Source organism: Rhododendron vialii, chromosome 13a (assembly GCF_030253575.1).
Source record: "Rhododendron vialii isolate Sample 1 chromosome 13a, ASM3025357v1".
In the NCBI taxonomy this organism is placed as follows: Eukaryota; Viridiplantae; Streptophyta; class Magnoliopsida; order Ericales; family Ericaceae; genus Rhododendron; species Rhododendron vialii.
The window spans coordinates 29672332-29692887 of NC_080569.1; the positions used below are offsets into that span (position 1 = coordinate 29672332).

General features: G+C 37.1%; 1 protein-coding gene across 3 annotated transcripts; it reads left to right on the forward strand.

Annotated features, from left to right (window-relative positions):
• The first annotated feature begins 9749 nt into the window (after positions 1-9749).
• LOC131312445 (BEL1-like homeodomain protein 1) lies at positions 9750-15811 on the forward strand. Of its 3 annotated transcripts, none has more exons than XM_058340190.1 (5): positions 9750-9900; positions 10420-11376; positions 12510-12904; positions 14563-14623; positions 14728-15811. In XM_058340190.1, the coding sequence occupies exons 2-5, from the start codon at positions 10537-10539 to the stop codon at positions 15418-15420; spliced, it is 1989 nt and encodes a 662-aa protein (XP_058196173.1). In that variant the 5' UTR covers positions 9750-9900; positions 10420-10536; the 3' UTR covers positions 15421-15811. The 3 variants fall into 3 exon arrangements, with proteins under 3 accessions (XP_058196173.1, XP_058196175.1, XP_058196174.1); XM_058340192.1 differs by having other exon boundaries at positions 9793-9900; positions 10513-11376; XM_058340191.1 differs by having other exon boundaries at positions 9831-10069.
• Positions 15812-20556: the final 4745 nt, after the last annotated feature.

The following is a 20556-nucleotide window of genomic DNA, read 5'->3' on the forward strand; positions in this document are numbered from 1 at the left end:
TCAAACTCGGCTCGTTTACTAAAACGAGCTGAGCCGAGCTTGCGAGTTGCTCGGTTCATTTGCATCCCTATGACATCATACGTTAGTGTAGAGTCCAACTTAGACTCCTCCCCAACCACACATTCGGGTTAGACTCCAAGCCAATTTATGGTAACAGAGGAGCCTATGGCACCACGTGAAATAATATAAGTCGATACATAATTAGTAGTCGTTCTCCACTGTTTCCAATGAAAACTAGGGTAAATTTAGAGAAAACTAGGATAAATTTCTAATACATCGGGCATAATTTCATTACCAAATTAATGAGTATTTCATGCTATAAATCTTTTTTTCATTTTGTATTGAATTTCCGCTATAGATTCGTCTCAACGAACGTTATGATCAATAACTTTAAAAGTTCCCGAAAGGAAAAATAATAATTCAAACAAATTGATTTTTTCGGATTTGTTTTATCTTTGTTGACTCTCTTTTTTTTTTTTAATTTTTTTGTTGTTACTTTTTAGATTACTCTCATCTAGATAAATCAATAATTTCCAGTTCAAAAAGATAAAATCAATAATTTCATACAAAAGTAATAGAAGTTTCTAAAAGAAAATATTTTAGAGGAAAAAAATTCTAATAATTAAAGTTTCCAGTAGAACAAAAGGGGATCGAATAGATACTAGTAGCATGGCGCAAAGAATTTGAATTTTAGCCCATGATTATTTTGAATAAAAAAACTTGATACCTATTTGGAGTACTTTTCAATCATTCTCGTACCACATAGACATTACACAAACACTACACCCTCTTTTTGTAAACACTTTTTCCTGACAAAAAAAATCTCCAAACACAATTTTAAAACACATGTGAATTCACATTCATTGAACTGCTCCAAATAATTTTTTTTTCTCGGCAAACGAAACTTTATTAACCTCGAATGATTACATCGATCGAGGGAAAAAACGAGAGAGACAAATTAATGTACATCTCACTAAATTAAAACCAAATACAAGAAAAAACGAAACATCATCCAACTTACTGAATACAAATTACAGACAACTTCTAGCTTGTTGTCATTTTTTTTATCAGCAAAAATAAATTTTATTAACTCAGAACACGAAGTGCAGAGCTAGTAGAAAAATGGGTACACCGGCCATCATTGGAGACTTCCCCTTTACTTTTTCCTAACCGGTTGCCCCCTACCTTCAAATGTTTCTTCGCTCTACCTGTATGACGGGGGCCCTGTTTGTGCTACCCAAAAACGAGGTGAATGTTTCTTGTGCAACCAGTACATACACGTGTTGGGTATGCAGACAACCTTTAGCAATAGTTCAAAATGGGAGGGTTAGGAATGTAATTAGGGTTAAGATTGTTGGCCCTGCCAATTTATAAAGCAGTTGTATTGTATTTAGGGTTACGAGTGTTTTCCAGAAAAACAAAGATGAGGCAAGAGAAAACGGTTTTCAAACAAAAGATCGACTTGTACTCTAATTTTCGATTATAGTGGACTAGTGTGGCTCCCGTGATTTTTTCTCGTGTTGACGTTTTCCACATATATCTTGTGTTCTTCCTCTTTTTGTTCGTTACGTACTATTTCCATTGCTTTGCAATTTCTATGATTCTAGTTTTCAAAATCTGTAGAGGCGTTGTGGATTGAATGAATAGTTTGATTTATAACAACACTTGCTTGGAATAACCTCCCATAAAAAAAAAAAAAAAAAAACACTTGATAGAAAACTAAAATAGTTTTATCAGCCGAAAGTTCATGCAAAACTATATATATAAAAATTCATAATTCGCTAAAAATCAAGGTTTAATGCAATGTGAAACTAGTTGAATTTCGAAACGAAATCTCAAACGACAAATCATATAAGGTGTATATAAATAAAGTCATCCTATTTGAAAAACCATAAGTTATTCCTCATGATAACCTCGATGAAAGCTTCATTACCCTAGATAGATGCCTGCTAATGACAATTAATAAAGCTAAAACACATTTTAGAGCCTCCCTAATAATATAACGACTGCAAACTTGGATGAAGACCAAGTTCGTGATCAAGATTTATTCGGTGGAAGAGTTTAAGGTGTACCTTGATGGCATTCGTAAGCTTAAGTTGTAGTTCGCTTTGAGGTGTTGTGTCTGTCCAACACTGTGTTGGATGGGCTAGTTATGTTTACTTTTCTATTTCTCCCTCGATGTACCCTTTCGAGTTTTAATAAAAAGTTTCGTTTGCCGAGAAAAAAAAAACTGAAAAAAGAAGTTAATTGATTTAGAATCATTTGAGCATAAATTATTTGTGCCTAGCTATTAGAACCTAGCTATTAAGATCTCATTGGTCTGGTATTATAAATTAATTTTTTTTTTTGCTTTCTTATGACGTTGATTGACACAATATTATGAACATTATTGGTGCCTATTATGAGAATTAATTTGTGTCCAAATGAGCACGTACACCCAGTGTCATTTGTGGCCTTAGTTATGGCTAGCCACAGCTCTAAAATTTATGAATTGCTGCTTACGAGAATTTGCGGTATTTTTGCTTTTTTCTTGTGAATAATGTTTTTTTTTTTTTAAATCTTTCATTTAACAGTTTCTGCCTTAATTTCTTATGAGTTTGTAATGGCTTGTAGAATTTGATTATGAATTCCTTTTCGAATTTTGCGTCCAGTTTATGGATGTTTGTGGTTAAATAAGATATATAACTTGTTTGGATGACCGGTTACTCATTCGCATCGCATTTTGTTGATCGCATTTTGTTGATGTGGCACCGACCTGACCCTTTGTTGGGTGCATTTTTATTAGGCGTGTATGCGATTTTTTCTTTGGTTGTTTTTTCCGTCAAAACGAGAGGATGCCTCCTAGATTAAACCGGTTTCGTACGTACTCTTTTGCTTCACCCTACAAAGTTAGTCCGTCACGAAAAAGCATATACGCAACTTGTTAATCAAAAAAGTTCAAGTACTTTTTGTAGTATAGTAAAACTAGCTTTGTGTGACTTTGATGCATGTGTACAAACGAAGAAGAATAATTAACTTGACTTTTTCTTTCTCTTTTTCTTTTTCTTTTTCTTTTTTTTTTCCTCTTCCCTGGCCATCTAAATAATTCCTAATTCAATTGGTTACAATGGCTCCAAGACAAGATAAGGTGGTGGCGTGGTGGCAAAATATTATTCCTTGAAAAGGATTGTGGCACAATTTCGGATGCAAAAATTAATGGTGGGATCGAGCAATATTATCTAGGGTTTCGACTGTGGCCATGGGGGCCCCCTGTTACTTGAGAAAACTACAGATCAACAATGCAAGGACGTTGCGTGTTTGAGCTGATTTGGGTTACGAAAATGACAGATTTGTACATACAGAGTTTCGCGCTCTTGAACAGGCAATCGATTAACTTACTAGTAGAGTAATTCACATAATTCGCCTGCGGGTTTGTGAGCGAGAGCGTGAGCGTCAAAAAGTCTTTGAAACACATGTATCCTAAACTGCTAAAATCTGCGAGTGCGATGATTGAGAGGGAGAGCGCGCGGAAAGTTTTAAAGGATTACATATAACTAAGATCCAGTAGCACCCGTTATCGGTATTTGTGGGGAATTAAGTCTCTCCAAGCTTCTTCATTAATTTCTTGCTAACAACGCAAGGTTATTTTTAGAGCTTCTCCGAGGAAAGAGGGCGAAAGTATTATGTCAATTGAATGAACTCCAAGAGAGAAGGCTTGGGGAAATTGCTACACGTTTTGGGTGTAGCTCTTTCCCTCTCTCTTTGAACTTGAAGAGCGAGAAAAACCCTTGAAATTAATTGTCATTCTCATCAAATTTTTAGTATTAAACTTTTGGCAAAATTGGTCTCTTGAACTCAAGAAATACTAATAAATTCAAAGTTTAATGATTCCCTTTAAAAACTTTTCCCTTCCTTTGAAGATGCTCTCAAGGCCCCGTTCCGCTAAGGAATAAGTACTTATTTATTGAATTAAATGTGATGTATTATGAGAGAATGATCTGTTTCGTAAAATAAAAAATCCAAAAAAAGCTTAGATTTTTCTTAGATTCTCTATTTAGAAATAGAGCAACCTCTACAACCGTTATAATCTATATATATTATAAAACAGAACAGTTTTTTGCTAAAAATGTCTAGGAATATAAACGAAAGCAACCTCTACAACCGTTATATCACTTTCTATTAACTTTGTACACATCACATCAGTCCTTTTTTAAAGATATTCTTACACCCTAACTTTTTAGGAAATATATCTCTATGTAAATATTGTCTTTTATGATTAAATAGGGAAACATATATATCAAAATGAGACTATCACACGCATAAAGTAGTTGAGTAGAATGAACAATTTATTTAAGATAAGTCTATGTTACATTTCAACGTGTCTTTAAACACGGACATCCACTAGTATATATCCGTTCTCCTAAATTTGGTATGTTACCCCAAGGCATGGCAAGGCTGATTTGTTAACCTTGGCATGGCTTCGTGGGTTTCATGGAATCATAGTGATGATGTGCCAAGCTTATTGGGCGTATTTGGATAAATAATTGCATCGAGGAATGGCTATAACCTTAATTAAATTAGCAAATGCAAAAGAGGAATAATAAAAGAAAGTAAAGTGATAAAGGATATAAGAATTACGATGATGACAAACTTTGAAACATAGTCTGCCATACCTTTTGAAAAGCTTAGGCCTTGTTTGGGTTGTCTTTGAAGCCAGCCTCTTAATGGCTTTTTCCCCTGGTACACCGCCAAACAGTGGCGGAGTCAGGATTTTGATCCCGGGGGCCGCCCTAGTAGACATATGGAGTATTTTTTATCAGACCGTATACTTATTATATAATAAAATTTTTGTTTTCTAATACATTACATTTGTAAATTGAAATGATTCAAAACTAATGTAGTTAAAGTATATGTACAAATCATTTACTTTAACCGTCACTTACTAATTTTTTATTTATAAAAAAAATTGAGAATGTAAAATAACCGATTTTTTATCAAATCAAACAAAAATTATTAAGATTTTAAGTAGTTATACACGAATAATTATTACTCTCTCCGTTTCAAAATGAGTGATCTTTTTGGAATTCCGTATCATTTTAAAATGCTTATTTCTTTTGATTTATGAAGTTTTATGTGATTTTGAAAATCTTGTTTAATAGAACTAATTAAAATCTATTAAACAAGATTCATATTGCATATTTTTTAATATTCATATTAAAAGATAAAAGCAATTGAAAATAACATATTTTTCCAAAAAGTCACTCGTTTTGGAACAGAGGGAGTCATAATATTAAAAATCAGGCATATATACCAAATAAAAATTTCAAAACTCGGGAGCCAAATGGTGTCCCATCTCAGCCCGCGGAGGGAAAAGGGCTTGGAGCACCGTAACATGGCACAACACTTGCAAGGCCCCCATGCCCCAACATAGCTCCGCCCCTATCGCCGAATGGTGTCCCATCTCAACCCGTGGTGGGGGAAAGGGTCTCGACTTGGAGCACCGTAACGTGGCGCTAGCACTTGAAAAAAAAAAATATCAAGAGGTGGCTTTGCATATTCGCGTGATGGGTCAATGTCAAAAGATAAGAGACGTGCAAAAGCAAGCGATGGGATGGGATGGATGGATATCGTTGTCATTGAAGGTAGGTTTTTTTCTTTTCTTTGGTTTAGGGCCCCCTCTAGACGTTATTGACTTTAGGGACTTGTGTGGACCAGTTAGACACATGATTACTTCAGCATTATGCAAAAGCTAGTTGAAAAATGCTAACGTCCACCCTTAATGCTGAAGATAATATATAAAAAGTATATTGATATCCGATAAAAGTGTATTGATAGGTATGAAAATGTATTAATTTTCGTGATATATGTATTAATATCCAAACTTCTTTAGAGTTATTGGAATATTATCATCCGCCCAGTAAGCGGAGGTTAGTAAAACCGAAGTTAGTTTACAAGGAAGGAATTTCTTTGTGGACCATTTAAACAGTGTTTATTTACTGAGCAAATTACCATGTTAAAAGGTGTTTACCGCAGTTGAATCTAAAAATTAGGTTAAAAAAAATTACTGTATTATTCATAAGAAAAACCAAAAATATAACGGTTATATGAGTTTTAATTCTTTCCACCCATTGCGGGTTCCACCAGACAATTTTTGTGATAATCTGAACTGTTCATTTTGCAGAACCTGTAGAGCAGTACATTTTGCAGAACTTGTAGAGCAGTACATTCACGCCGAAAATCAAGTTGATCGGATATCGATAGGTACACCAAAAATTGAATTTTGGTTTATAAAATAAACGGTCATGGATATTTTAAAACTTTTCTACCTTAGATTTCATGAACCAAAATTGAAATTTTTTTTATGTATCTATCAATGTCCGATAAATCTGTTTTTTTTTTTTTGTATATGTGGAGATCGATATACTACTCTACAAGTTCTACAAGATGAACGGTTCATATTGCTGCAATATATGCACGGTGGGGCCCATGAATGGTGACCTAAGTTGGATTCAGTCTCATAAAATTGATTTTTTTACGAAACTACGAGCAATTTTCAAACTTATGAATAATGCATTTATTACAACAATTTTTTGAATTTTTTTTTTGCGCAATTCAAAAAGATTTGATCGAGATCTATCAAATAAGATCCATATTGTACTACAAAAAGAATTATTTCGATAAGTACATTATTTTTAAGCTTGAAAATCGCACATAATTTCGTTCGGGAACTAACTTTACGGAATTGAGTGAGGAGGGAGTAATGTCACTTCATTATGCATTTTTTAATATATTAATTATTCAACTTCAAACATTAGGAGATATTAATGACACTGATAGTTAAAAGGTGGTAACAAATAAGATCCCGCATTGCCCATTTGGGCCATCCAAAAACTACAAGCTAGTGACCAAACTTTAATTGACACTTTCTCTTTTGAACATCAAACTTTTTTTTGACACTATAAATAGACATCTTTTTTTAGTCTCTCTCTCTTTTCAATCACCTTCCTTAAACCACTTTTTCGTCACCAATATAAAAAATAAGAATCAACCTCAAATTAGAGGAAAAGTCTTAATAGCAACATTCAAAAATTCCCCAAACACGGTCCTAAATTTGGAAATGCGTATAGTATCTTTAGCTGAATTTTGTTTCGAATACGGTCCACAAAAAGTCTATTAATGTTCTTTTTTGCTTAGAAAAATTCTAAAATCAGCTCAATAGGCTGACAATAGTGAGTGTGTGAATGTGTATTAAAGGGTATAAAAAGTACACAAAAATACGTATTTTTCTTATCTTTTAGTGTGTTTATCGTCAATCCAGTGGGCTGACAATAGCAAGACCGAAGAATATTTGAAGGGTTTCCTGACATGGTTCTCTGTCTCAATTTACAAACGTAAAAAAAAGAGATACCTTTTTTCTTTTTTTTCAGTTATTATAACATAACGTACCAAAAAGTTAAAAAATAAAAATTTGGAGAAGACGTTAAAAATGTGGGCGAAAGTAGGAAAAAAATATTGGTTGATATTGAGGCACCATCAACACTTTTCTATACCAGGAAGAATGTTGGGGCATTCGTGCCCACGAGACCAAAGGAGGAGGTAACGAAAGGTACTGTATTGGACGGGGAATGCTGCATTCCTGTAAAGCGGTGCCGAGTGTTCAATTCAGCTATTCATTTTGGTAAGAACGGGTTGGGTTGAATCTGAATGTATACAAATATGAACCGTCTATTGTTCAGTTAAAATACGAACAGTAGATTGCCGAAATGAACAACTGAATCGACTGTTATAAACCCGCTTTGCATGGTGCTGCTAGCATCCGCTGGTGCTCCAGGACTGATACAATAATTACTCGGAGAGTAGAGGTTTCCTCGTTTTTCAGCTGATCAGTGCAAGTCCTGGCCCACTTTTGAGAAAGCATAATTTCATGGATTGGGAGTTGCTATAGTGCAGCAGCCGCTGCACTACACCATGTAGTGCGGCGGATATCTAACAGTCCATCTCTACATGAAGGGTTCGGATTTATTTTGAACTTCTACAAATTCTAGCCGTCTATTATTCGGATAAAAATCCGAGCCGTCTATTGTCAAAATGGGCGACCGAATCAGCCACACTACACGCGTAGTGTAGAGGTGCACTATATCACCCCGGGCCCTTCATATCTCTCTCTCTCTCTGTTTTTTCCATCCAAACTTGCCTACATTCAAATGATTTGAAAAAGAAGACTCTTTCAGGTCGCTCATCAAGTTTTCTTTTGTCTTTTTGCCCTAGACCTTTCTTGCACTTACCCAACTAACACATAAAACAGTTGAAAAGGATCAGCTACACCAATAATAGGGGAGGCTGTAGCGATGATACTACTGTAGTATTACATTTACATCACTTTTGTTTGATAAGAAAACGACCCTTATTAGCCCCACCAATTGGAAACTTCAGGATTGGAAATTTAATTTTGAATTTTTGGGTTCATAGTTTAATTTTCTTCGACGCTCTCCCAACAAGGTGTTATTTTAGCTTCGGCTTCAGCATAGCTGCGGTAAAATTTCCTGTGGGTAATTATGTGGTTTCGAGGGCAACACTGTCTGACGTATATAGAGTAGTAGGATGATCCTCTCTAGTTCATGAAAAATGGACTGGACCGTCCGGTTTGCCCATTTATGGGCTCTTTTCGCTCCGCTTTGATGATTTAGATCGTTTATATTTTAGAGATCGCCGACAACGTTTGATATGCCAAAAAATCAAGTTGATCGGATACCGATTGAGATAATTTGGAATGCATTTGTCTTGAGATAATTGAGATAAATGGGTTCGGATTAGAGTTGTGATCTTGTTATGATCTAAGACAAATATATTCTGCAATCATATCTAGTGATATCCGATCAATTTAATTTTTTGCATGGTTGATGTTCTCTACTAGCTATAAAATACTACTTCTTATGAATTGTTTGGATAATCAAAATGGGCTTAAAAAGGCCCAAAACTGGGAAAATTAGGCGAACGGAATGAAGAGGAGCTCATCTCTCTGGTGTATGTCCATTCCTCCCCCCCTCCCCAAAAATAAAAAAAAATAAAAAAATAAAATAGTGTTGTATTAATACTATTTTGCAACAATTAAAAATTATTAAGCACCCTTCTCACTTCCTTCTCACGTGTTGACTAAAAAAGGTTTTTCTACGACCTCCATTATTGTTGGAAAGAAATGACCCAGATAATACAGATGGTCTATTTTAAAAATGGTAAAGATTAAGACCTTTTTTGTGCATAATTCTTGATGTTGATCGTAATAGTTAATCTAACTACAATCCCAATGGATTTGATTAAGCGGTTATGAGAAAGTAATAAGTGTTCCTTCACGAGGTCACAGATTCCATTTTCATGCACGGAGGTCAAACATTCCAAATCTTGAAGCCAATGATGGTTATACATGGTCGTCGTTACCTTCAAAATCCCGGAATTAGTCAAAGTCCGTGTAAGTTGGCCCGAACATTCAGTTATCAGAAGAAAAAAGAAGTTAATTAATCTAACTACAAATCATTAACATTTTTTAAAATCAAAAACAACATTAACTAACTTTGTCAGTAAAAAATAGCGACACCGCAATCGTTTTCTATACAGATTTTGTTTCTGTGTAATATTATCCTAAATGGGAACAGCTAGTACAACCAACAAGTATGTGGACACAAATTAATCTCTGTGTTTTGCATTATTCTTAGTAACCAGAGTGGACACACCCGGTTTGGGTCCAAACACTGCCCGAACCCGAACTCTAAAGGTTGAATGCTTATAGGTTGAGCCCCACCCTCTGCATTTATTTATTTTCTCTTTCAGTTGGAGAGAGAGAGAGAGAGAGAGAGAGAGAGTTGCAGAAACCAAGTCTGGCAAGAGGAGTGGCTTCTTAGATTTGGCATGTGAGATCGCTCTGATGTATGCTTCCCGGCCCCTCGTGTGTCTTAGCTATATTTGAATACTACTCTCTCTCTCTCTCTCTCTCTCTCTCCTCTCTCCTCTCTCTCTCTCTTCAATCTTGTTATCATATTCTAGTTGTGGGTACTGATCATTGAAGGGGGTTTTGATGTATCATATCACTGCAGCTGTAAGTAAAGTTGTTAACTAACCAACACTTGAACAAGATCCATCTACATATCTTTGCTATATCCATATCTAAAGAGCTTTCTCACCTATTATGTCTCTTCTTCCCATCCCGAACTCCATCCTTTCCATCTGATCATCCATCGGGGTTGTAAAAAAACACCGTTCAGCCGTAAAAAAAAAAACGAATTTCAGATCTTTAATACAATTATTCATCTATGTACCAACTCGATACCGTCATATTAGCCACGTATAAGTATCACTGATACCGTTACGTTTTTTTAGTACCACGGGTTTATCTTTTTGTCTGTCGTGGATATTGTTTGTTAATTTCATCGTTCAACTTTCTTGCAGGATCTGTCTGCAATCCGCACGGAAATGGAGGATTTACTAAGCATCCAAACTTGTGGTCGGGATTGAAGTGAATTTTTTTTTTTTGTTCTCCAGATTTACTAATTGGTTCAGAAATTGATGGCGACATACTTTCACGGTAGCACGGAAATCCAAGCTGATGGGTTGCAGACGCTTTACCTGATGAACCCTAATAACTACTCCAACAATAATAATACAGAGTACTCTGACACGCACCAGCAATCGGCCAATAACATGCTGTTCTTGAACAATCACAATCCCGCCGCCGCCGCCGCAGCCAACGCGCTCCACGTCGCCAGTATATCACACGCGCCGCCGAACCACAGCCAGCACTTCCTCGGCATCCCGATCCCCAACGTGGGGGGGTCTGCGAATAACTCGCAGGAAATTCCGGCCCAGCTCGGCGGGATCCTCCCTCGCTTCCATTACAATCTGTGGGGCCCGGCTGAGCAGACTGCAGCAGCACCCGGGAGCCACCCGCACGTCCCGGCCGCCGCAGCGGGTGCGGGCGGGTCCGGCGAGAATTTCGATGGGTTTCTTCACCGGCCGATGGTGCTCTCGCCCGGCAAGCAACAGGGTTTGTCCCTGACGCTTTCCTCTCAGCAGCCGGGGAATTCTGCGAGCGGCGGCTCATCGTCGGTTTCGAACGGGATCGCCGGCGTGCAGAGCGTGATCTTGGGGTCCAAGTACTTGAAGGCTGCGCAGCAACTTCTCGATGAAGTTGTGAAGGTGGGGAAGTCAATCAAGAGTGATTTTGGTGATCAAGGGAGTACCAAAGAGAAGTACTCGAAGATGAGTCAGGCGGTGGCTAGCGGTGGTGGCGATGATGGATCAAGTGGCGGTGAAAGCAGTTCTAGGCAAATTGGGGCCGAGCTCACGACGGCTCAAAAGCAGGAGCTCCAGATGAAGAAGGCAAAGCTTGTTAGTATGCTTGATGAGGTAACTAGTTTGTATTCTTTTTTATTTATTTACTTTTACTAGATTTTTAAAATTATCACTAGAACTCAGCAGCTAAGTTTAAGTTCAGCTAAATTATACCACAAAAGCCAAACGTTCATGCTATTGAAAATTTGCTCGGTCGTTAAATTCAAAATTAGTCGAGATTCTTGCAAACTGAACTAGACGTCCAATTATAAGGAAAAAAAAGTTTAGTTTTTTTATTCAAGATGGGTCTGTGTTATCCTTTTCAATTTCTTCGGTATAAAAGAATTACAGTAATTCTTAGCGACAATAGCAGCTGATAATTAACCAAGAAAAAAACAAAAAACACTAGCAACAATAATTGTGGCACGTACATATGGGCCATCATCATCCACCAACAATGGATGGAGGGCCTCGTTTAGGTCTATTCCGCTAAGATTCTATTTTTTATGTACGTATTTTTTATTTTATGAGATAGGTCATTTTCTCCTAATATATTATTTTTAATTTAAAAATACGTACTAATTTTAGTTAGTAGAACACATCTTCAACAGGTTAATTTCTCGAATTTGAAGTTAGATTTTTACTACAGTACTACTTTGATCTCGATGTTCTCATGGACTTAATTGGTTCTCTGAATTTCCGTTGCACAAAAAAAAAATCTCATGACCCTGATTTTATTACTCTTTTTTTTCATCTCGACGTACTGTATTAATATAGTGTACCACAGGCTGTACGTATTTTTTTTGGGTATGTTGTGCATAGTTTTAGCGTATTTTATACATGTTTTTACTTTTTAGTTAGTTACGAAAGATGAGAACCTTGAAAGTAAATGATACGTGCCGTTGAAAAAAAAGAAAGAAAGTATATGGCACGAAATAGTTTTGGAAAATGATACTTGTATTTTATGGTGTATAGTACATATATTTTTTGCTCATTCATTACGCTTTTTTTTTTTTGGGTTGAAGTATGTATATAGGTACGGTACACCCCAAAATAGTTATGCTTTTTTTTTCCTGTCCGTTACGGGTTTTTTTATTTTTATTTTTTATGAGTTACGCATTTTCTTGTTACCAATTTTTTGAGGTATGTACCATACACTTCTCCTAGAGTATTTCCATGCTTTGTTAATGGTTGCAACCCTTTTGAAGGTGGAGCAAAGATACAGGCAGTACCATCACCAAATGCAGATTGTGGTCTCATCCTTTGAGCAGGCAGCCGGAATCGAGTCAGCGAAATCGTACACAGCCCTCGCTCTGCAGACGATCTCGAAGCAATTCCGGTGCCTGAAAGATGCCATCACGACACAGATCAAGGCCACGAGCAAGAGCCTCGGAGTTGGAGAAGATAATGACCACAGTCCGGGAGGAGGAAAGGGCACCGAGGCCGGTTCGAGGCTCAAGTTTGTGGATCACCAGATTCGTCAACAACGGGCTTTGCAGCAGCTGGGGATGATCCAGCACAATGCTTGGAGGCCCCAGAGAGGGTTGCCTGAAAGAGCTGTTTCTGTTCTTCGTGCTTGGCTCTTCGAGCACTTCCTTCACCCGTAAGTGTGTCTCAGTACGTAGTAGTAACAATGCATAGAAACAAAAACCTGAAAAAGAATATACGTACGTAAGTACAACCACAAAATGACATGGGTATATCGATTGTTAAAAAGCGTAACGATGATGGTCGAGGTGTAATGATATTAAGAGCATCGAACGCAACTTATCGGGAATCGGTTGTGGCGGTCATGAATTTTTAGATATCATAATTGAGTTAGAGAGTTCTGAAATCACCTGCAACGGTCGAGTGTCGTCTACAACAACCGTGAATCAGTTTGCGAATTTGAAACAGACCGATATGTAATGGAAAGCGGTCGAAATGCACTGTGATTTTCCTTTCCACCAGTATTTCGAGAAGTAACGGTGTCAGAAGGCCAAAAAATCGTTACGTATCAAGCGTTGTGTTACTTAACGCACAATTTTTACCAAAAATTTTAAAATCACACGCACGTATATGCAATCACATGCACGAACACTGGTCTAGGGCCCTTTTCCACGCACATTGGTATGGAAGGTATAGACTTTACGGTGAAGTCCACATCAATATATGGCCGAGAAGGTCAGTGGTCAATGAGCAAATAATAAGTTTCCTACAAACGCGCACGCTAAATGTGGGCTGTATATGGGCCCACCTACAATGCGTGTGTATTTGTATGATTACGTGTGGTACTAGTAAAGTTGAATTATTTGTAAATCTACCACTGCGATTGCGTTTTTGTAAACTTATTTGTCCAGAACTTATAGCGGTATATATATATTTTTACTTTACGTAGTTTTTTGTTTATCTTTTTGTCGTAATTTTTAAGATTAATCATTCGTCTCAACTAAACAAACCGAAAAAATATAAAAATATGGACCAATGTTGAAAAAATTAATACAAAACGACCCTTTTGACAAGAAAAAATAGTTTTTTTGATACTTTTTTCGTTTTTAGTAAACTTATTTTTCTTTTGGTCATAAATTTCTACTTTTTGGACTCTTCTTGTCAAGACGGATAATTAATCCAAATAATGTAATAATACAAATCTAACAAAAATTTAAAAAAGATGAATAAAACACACTGAAACAAAAAAAAAAAATGTTTACAAGAACCCACCTGCCTAATCAGAGTGATGCAAGATTTTGCTTAAAGTACTGTCGGTTAGACAGTGTTCATATCATGGATTTGGTGAGAGATCCATCATCATTGTGTAAAAAGAAATGAGGAAGACAGTTAAAGGTGTATTTGGACTGAATTAATTATTCTTAAAGTCAAGTGGTATTATGAGTGTTTAGAGAATTTAATTTCTTTTGCTTTCCGTCCCCAAAATTTAAACTTAATCACTAATCTCGACAAGTGAAATCGATGAGCTTTAGAGTGTTAGGCTTGATGTGCTTGTTTACTATACGGACCTAAATTTCGAACTCGTCCTGAAAACTAAACGAGTCGAGCGGAGCCGAGTCCTTGAGGAATCGAGCCTTAAGCTGCTGCCAATCAGCTCGATTCTTTTGTAGCCCTAACTAGTACCTACATTTTCTTTCTCTTGTACATATCCTTCTTCAAAAGAATAATGTTTCCCGTTTCGTCGTGTTCACTGGAAGTCAATTTTTCCAGTTATCTTACCATGCAATGCATACTTCCTGCATATAACAATTGGCTGTCTCACGTTCTTCTCAGCTATCCTAAGGATTCAGACAAACACATTCTCGCGAAACAAACAGGACTTACTCGGAGCCAGGTATCAATCAAATCCCACTTCTACTTCCGTTTCTACGCGACAAGCTTTTGTTCAAAAAATTGATTTTCGCACTTTAGTTTTAAAAGATGTTTAATCTAATGCAGGTGTCGAATTGGTTCATAAACGCCCGAGTCCGGCTATGGAAACCGATGGTAGAGGAAATGTACTTGGAGGAAATCAAGGACCAAGAACAAAACGGATCGGATCACACCAAGGAGTCAGGCTCGAAATCCGGTAACGATCCACAAGAGAACACTGCAACTTTTCAAATGGATCAAATTGTCAATAATAACACTCATCAATACAAGCAAGAGGTGGAAGGCATTGTCCAAGCGAATCCGAAGAAGCAGAAGAGCTTCGACAAGCAGAGCTCGTCACCGAGTAGTATCCTCTCAATGGACATGGACATGAAAATGAAGCCTGGCAGTGAGACGACCAAAGGGATCAATCACAATTACGGGAGCTACTCGTTAATACCGGACACAAGTAGTCATGGCAATGGATTTGGCGCGTACCCGATGGGGGAAATCGGGAGATTTGATCCCGAGGGTCTGGTCACGAGATACCACGGGAACAGCGTTTCCCTCACTCTGGGCCTTCCGCACTGCGATAACGCGGCGCAGCAAAGCTACCTGCCGAGTCAGAACATGAGCCACCAGTTGGGAAGCAGAGTCGACATGGGCGGCGTCGAAACTCATTACAGCGGCATCAGTGTCCCGCAACCTTCCCATCCGAGCGCCGCGTACGAGAACCGCAAGTTTTTTGCTGCTCAGTTGCTACCAGATTTTGTGGCATGATGACTATAAATGAAGGGGGAGAAAAACCCACTTTCGTTTGGAGTCTTTCTACATGGATAGGGAACAACATTGGAATTCCAGATGGTTAGTGCATTAGTATATTGTTACGGCGCTCCTCCGCCCAGGCTCACGCCCAAGGTTTTGCAGCGACCGCTCGCTTTTATAGCCTGGCTCCTTTTTTAATATTCCCATAGGGAAGAGAGGAGATTTGTCCTTATTGTAGATATAGAAGAAGTGTTAGGACAGTTGTATACATGAAGGGATAGCATATATATGTTTTCTCATAGCAGCTGATAGCTTAAGATTGGGTTTTTAATATTTAAGATCAAGGGTTGTATATTTTGCACTGAAATCTTATTGGTATAGATATCTTGGTGGTACTTAAGGATTTTGTTGAATGTGCAAACTTTCATGGCGATATATGAACCTAGCTACATTGTGTGGTGCAATAACATGCGTGAAGATTTTTTGATAACTCAGGTGTCCGGATCTGCCCATGTGCTTACTCATGTTCGATTAACTAATTTGATGGATTTTTTGATAACTTGGGGATTTGCCCATGTGCTTACTCGAGTTCGATTAACTAATTTTGATGGGTTTAGATCCTCTATCAACAATACACCCACGATGCAAGTTTAGCAATAATGAATGTTTTAGGCATGCAGCACCAGCGTCTGCGTCATATTATAAGGAAGCTGCCCAATGGAGAGATATTGTCCTTTCCGGTTCTCGTGTGAGTTGATGTCCCACTTCCATGTGAAAATGTTGTGGTTGGTGTTGTGATTGAGTGTTGTAGAGCTTTATTGGATGATCTTTGGAGGTACGCAGGTTACATGTTGCACTTTAATTTGGGCTCTGGAGGGAGTAATTAAGATTGCGTTTTCACTTCTTAGCGAAACTTGCGTTTTGTTGATGACTTTGCGTTTTGTTGTTGATTTGCATGTTCAAACTGCGCTAGCTTACTTTTTAGTTTGAGAAATGTCTATTTTAACATACAAATAATCATTTTACAGTATTTTATGACAAAAAGACCCCAACTCAAGTAAAAAAAGGTAAACATTTGGTCTAAATTTCGTGATTGACTATTTTTTATTGTTTTCTCTCGATTTTTACTCGATGCGGATCGAATTTTACTCCTAAAATTTATTATTTCTTCTAACAAGAAGAATTAGAAAAGTAGAAAATCATAGATTAAATTTGAATTTTTTTCGAAAAAGACAAAAAGACAGTCTTTTAATGATTTTAGCCTTGTCTTATACGGAGTATAAATTTTTCGGAAGTTGGTTTATATTATCATACTTGTTTGATTCTCCTCATTAACATGAGCGACGTGGTGTAAAAATTACGATGAAAAAGTAAAAAAAAAAATTGAAGCTAAAAGTGAAATAATACTGATGCTTGTAACAAAAATTAATTTAGTTAAAACTCACCTTAATCATTTTAAATTATGAAATGATGATTATAAAAGAGAATAAGTTATGTCCAGATGAGGCGAAACCCACCGCCATTTGTGGGTCCTACCTGCATTAATTTCAGTAATCTGAGCAGCTAATCTCGTAGGTCCCGTAAAATTTTGAATTTACTAAAAAAAAATTTCTAGCTTTATCGGACATCTATAGGTATATCAACAATTGAACTTTAATTTATAAAATGGTTGGTCTGAAATCTGCCAATAATTTTTAAGTTAAAATGTCCTTGACCGTCCATTTTATATGCCAAATTTCAATTTTTGAAATATATCTATCGATATTTGATCAAACTGACTTTTTACATAAAAATACATTAAGATAAGCAGTTTCATTATTACTGTAATAAACGCACAATGGCCCACAGAAACTCTATGGTTTCCATAACAACAACCTTACCGAGTTGTTCTTTTCCGTTCTGCTAAATAAGCCAAATGACTTTTTTTTTGCCATTATTCAATTTTTTTTGTATTTGTTAGTTTTTCGTCAATTTTTTGAAATTTTTGTATCGTCATGATAAGAGGAATCTTGTAACGCCCCCAATTTTGGGTACGTTAAAGAGACATTTTATTAAAAAAAATCAATTGGAGTCTGGCTCTTATTACAACAAAACTCCCACAAGAGTTCAATATTTACACAAATGGAGGGTGATTCTAGGGTTCCTAACTACAGCTCTTCAGCTCCTCCATTCTTGCCAGCTCCTCAGCTCCAAAAGCCTCCACGGTGATCTGCTTACCCTGATCATCTACAAAATCTGACACATTATACCAGCGTCGCCACCGATATAATATGTTAGGGTTACCAAAAGGCAACATCGTGAGTTACAAAAGCTCAGCAGGACAATCCCATACCCGCTAACCCATAACTTAAAAACAACAGGAAATAATAACACATCGATTTCCACATGATACATATATACGCAGCTAACAATGACACATCCACATTCGTTAATCAACTATCGTTGGTGTCCAAGATTCTTCGGGTTTCTCCTACGCGACTCATCGTAAACCGTGTCAACGTTTTCATATACAAATCAATCTTTCAAAATTCATTTATTTAACTCACACAATTTGCATTGGCTCCGTACCGCGGATAACCAAGCTACACACCCAACCTTTTAAAATCATTTGCATTGGCTCCGTACCGCGGATAACCAAGCTACACACCCAACCTTGGTTCCGCCGCGCCCGGTTCCCAAGTATCCTCACAATGGTTCCGCCGCGCCGGGTTCCCATTGGCACACAACTGCATTGGCTCCGTACCGCGGATAACCAAGCACACACCCAACCTCGGTTCCGCCGTTCCAGTCTCTCGAGTATCCTCACAATGGTTCCGCCGCACCGGGTTCCCATTGGCACACAAAACACACACCACACAATGGGCTACCATGTCCGGCCACATTACGGTTTCCAAAACATTTCACCTTTTCAAAACATGCCTTTTCGTTAATCACACCCTAGGTGTCATGTTTTTAACTTTCTCGATTTCCGTGTCATGTTTTCAGGCATAGACTCCGCGGTAGGACTTATCACAAAAATGAGCATAAATCATTCATTGAAACTACACTAGCAAGATCATTCAACTCAATATTACTAAGCATGCTCGAAAAAAAATCAAAATATGAATACTTCAAATCAAGCGTTAAAATCGTTCTATCTTACTTTTTGAGAAATTCAATACAACATATATTTATTTAAGGCAAAGGCATTTATCTAACATGCTCATACCTCCATTAGTGAGATAAATTTATTGACAATCATGCATTTTAAACGATAGATAACCGTATCTACTTGAAACTAAACAATAAATAACCTTATCTACTTAAGGAAAACGATAAGGATATTGATACTTTGAATCAAGAACATTCTACTTTCTAACATACGATTCTATACGTAGAGTTTAGGGGACAAGGGGTTCTACTTATACTTAGGGAAGTGAGTAGAGAAAATCTACCTTGATCCGAAACTAGTCGGGGCCGAATAAGCTAGTTGGAAGTTTTTTACAGGCGGTGAAACTCGTAAATCCCGACCAAACTTTGGATGGCAGTAACTCGGTCAATATTTGGCCGAATATGATCGTTCTTGGGTTGAAATTGAAGCTCTCGAAGTGCTCTACAACTTTCGTGAAGGAAGTTGATCCTAGAAACTACTTTAGGTAGGAGAAAAATGGGGATAAAAGAAGGGACAGTAAGCTGTCTGGATATTGAAATCCGAGATTTTTACTGAACTTTGGATGACAATATCTTTGTCATTTCTTCACCGATTTGGATGGTTCTTGGGTCTAACTTGAAGGTTTCGAAGTGCTCTACAACTTTTCCGAAGGGAGTTGGTTCTAAAAACTAGCCTAAGCAGGGGAAAACTGAGGATTTACGAAGGGCAGTAGGCTGCCTGGAAAAACAGAAATGGTTTTTAGAGAGAAATGAGAGCAAGAAGTGAAGGTGTGAGTCGAAATGCTTGGAATGACTTGCTATTTATAGGCAAAACTTGAGCTCCTCCTCCCTCCTCTATGGCCGCCCCCCCCCCCCCTTCTCTCCTTTCTCCTATGGATTTGCTTCATTGAATTGTCATCTCATGCCTTTCAATCATGCCATGCCTTCCATGACTTGTCACTTCCATTTGTAGGCCAAATCTTAGGCCATCATGAAGGGTTTTTGACTTGTCAAGTCTATGGGGAGGTTGCTTGCAAGAAGGAATATAATCATGGCCTAGCTTTGTACTTTGAAAGACTAGAAATGGGTTGGCATGGTCAAAAATAGGCTTAAGGCTATAAAGGTTGCTTGTGTAAGTAATCAAAACACAAGCACACACTCCACCTCACTCTCTCACTCTCGACCTCCCTCTCTCTCTCTCTCTCCTAGGTATATATATATATATATATATATATATGATAGTTAGGCTTAGGACATAGGTGTGCATGCATGCGTGGCTAGTCTTGCTTCTTTTGGAAGCAAAATGATGGGATTCTTTGTATGACTTGTCTTGTCATGCATTTTGGCAAGTCAAAGGTCTAATAACCGAGAGACAAAAATTTCCCTAACAATTATGAACCAAAGGGTAAAGGAATATTGGTAATAATTTGATATGACTAGTCATGGGAATCTATTGTCCAAGGGATAATATTTTTCCTAACATTTATGGACCAAAGGTTAAAGTTTTCCCTTGCCTTTATTATCCAATAGGTAGGGTAAGTAATGATGCTAGGTAAAGTGAAATGACTAAACATAGGAATAAAATGATTACTCTTATAGTCTAATGGTTCAATAGGGTTCGGAGGGTTTCATAAGGCTCAAAGACGGTCAAAAAGGTCCATCTAGGGTTAGGAAATTGTAACTAGATTGAAACGGTAATTAGGGTTTTCTAACGAATTGGTTAGAAACTAATTCTACTTGTCAAGTAGGATTTCTAGCAAAGAAATATAATTTAAAGATTTTATTTAACTCACTAAAAAAAAAATACAAGTGCTTCTACAAACATACTTGTCTTTAGAAAATGACTAGATTGCTCGGCATGAAAATATATAATTTTATAAATCTCAAATCTAATTATGACGGATTATTAAAATTAAAAAGAAATTTTTAGTAGCAAATCCAAGTAATTAAAATAAAATTTAAATATTTAACGAAATTTTTATTTACCAAAAATCAGGGACGTTACAAATCTAAAAAGTACAA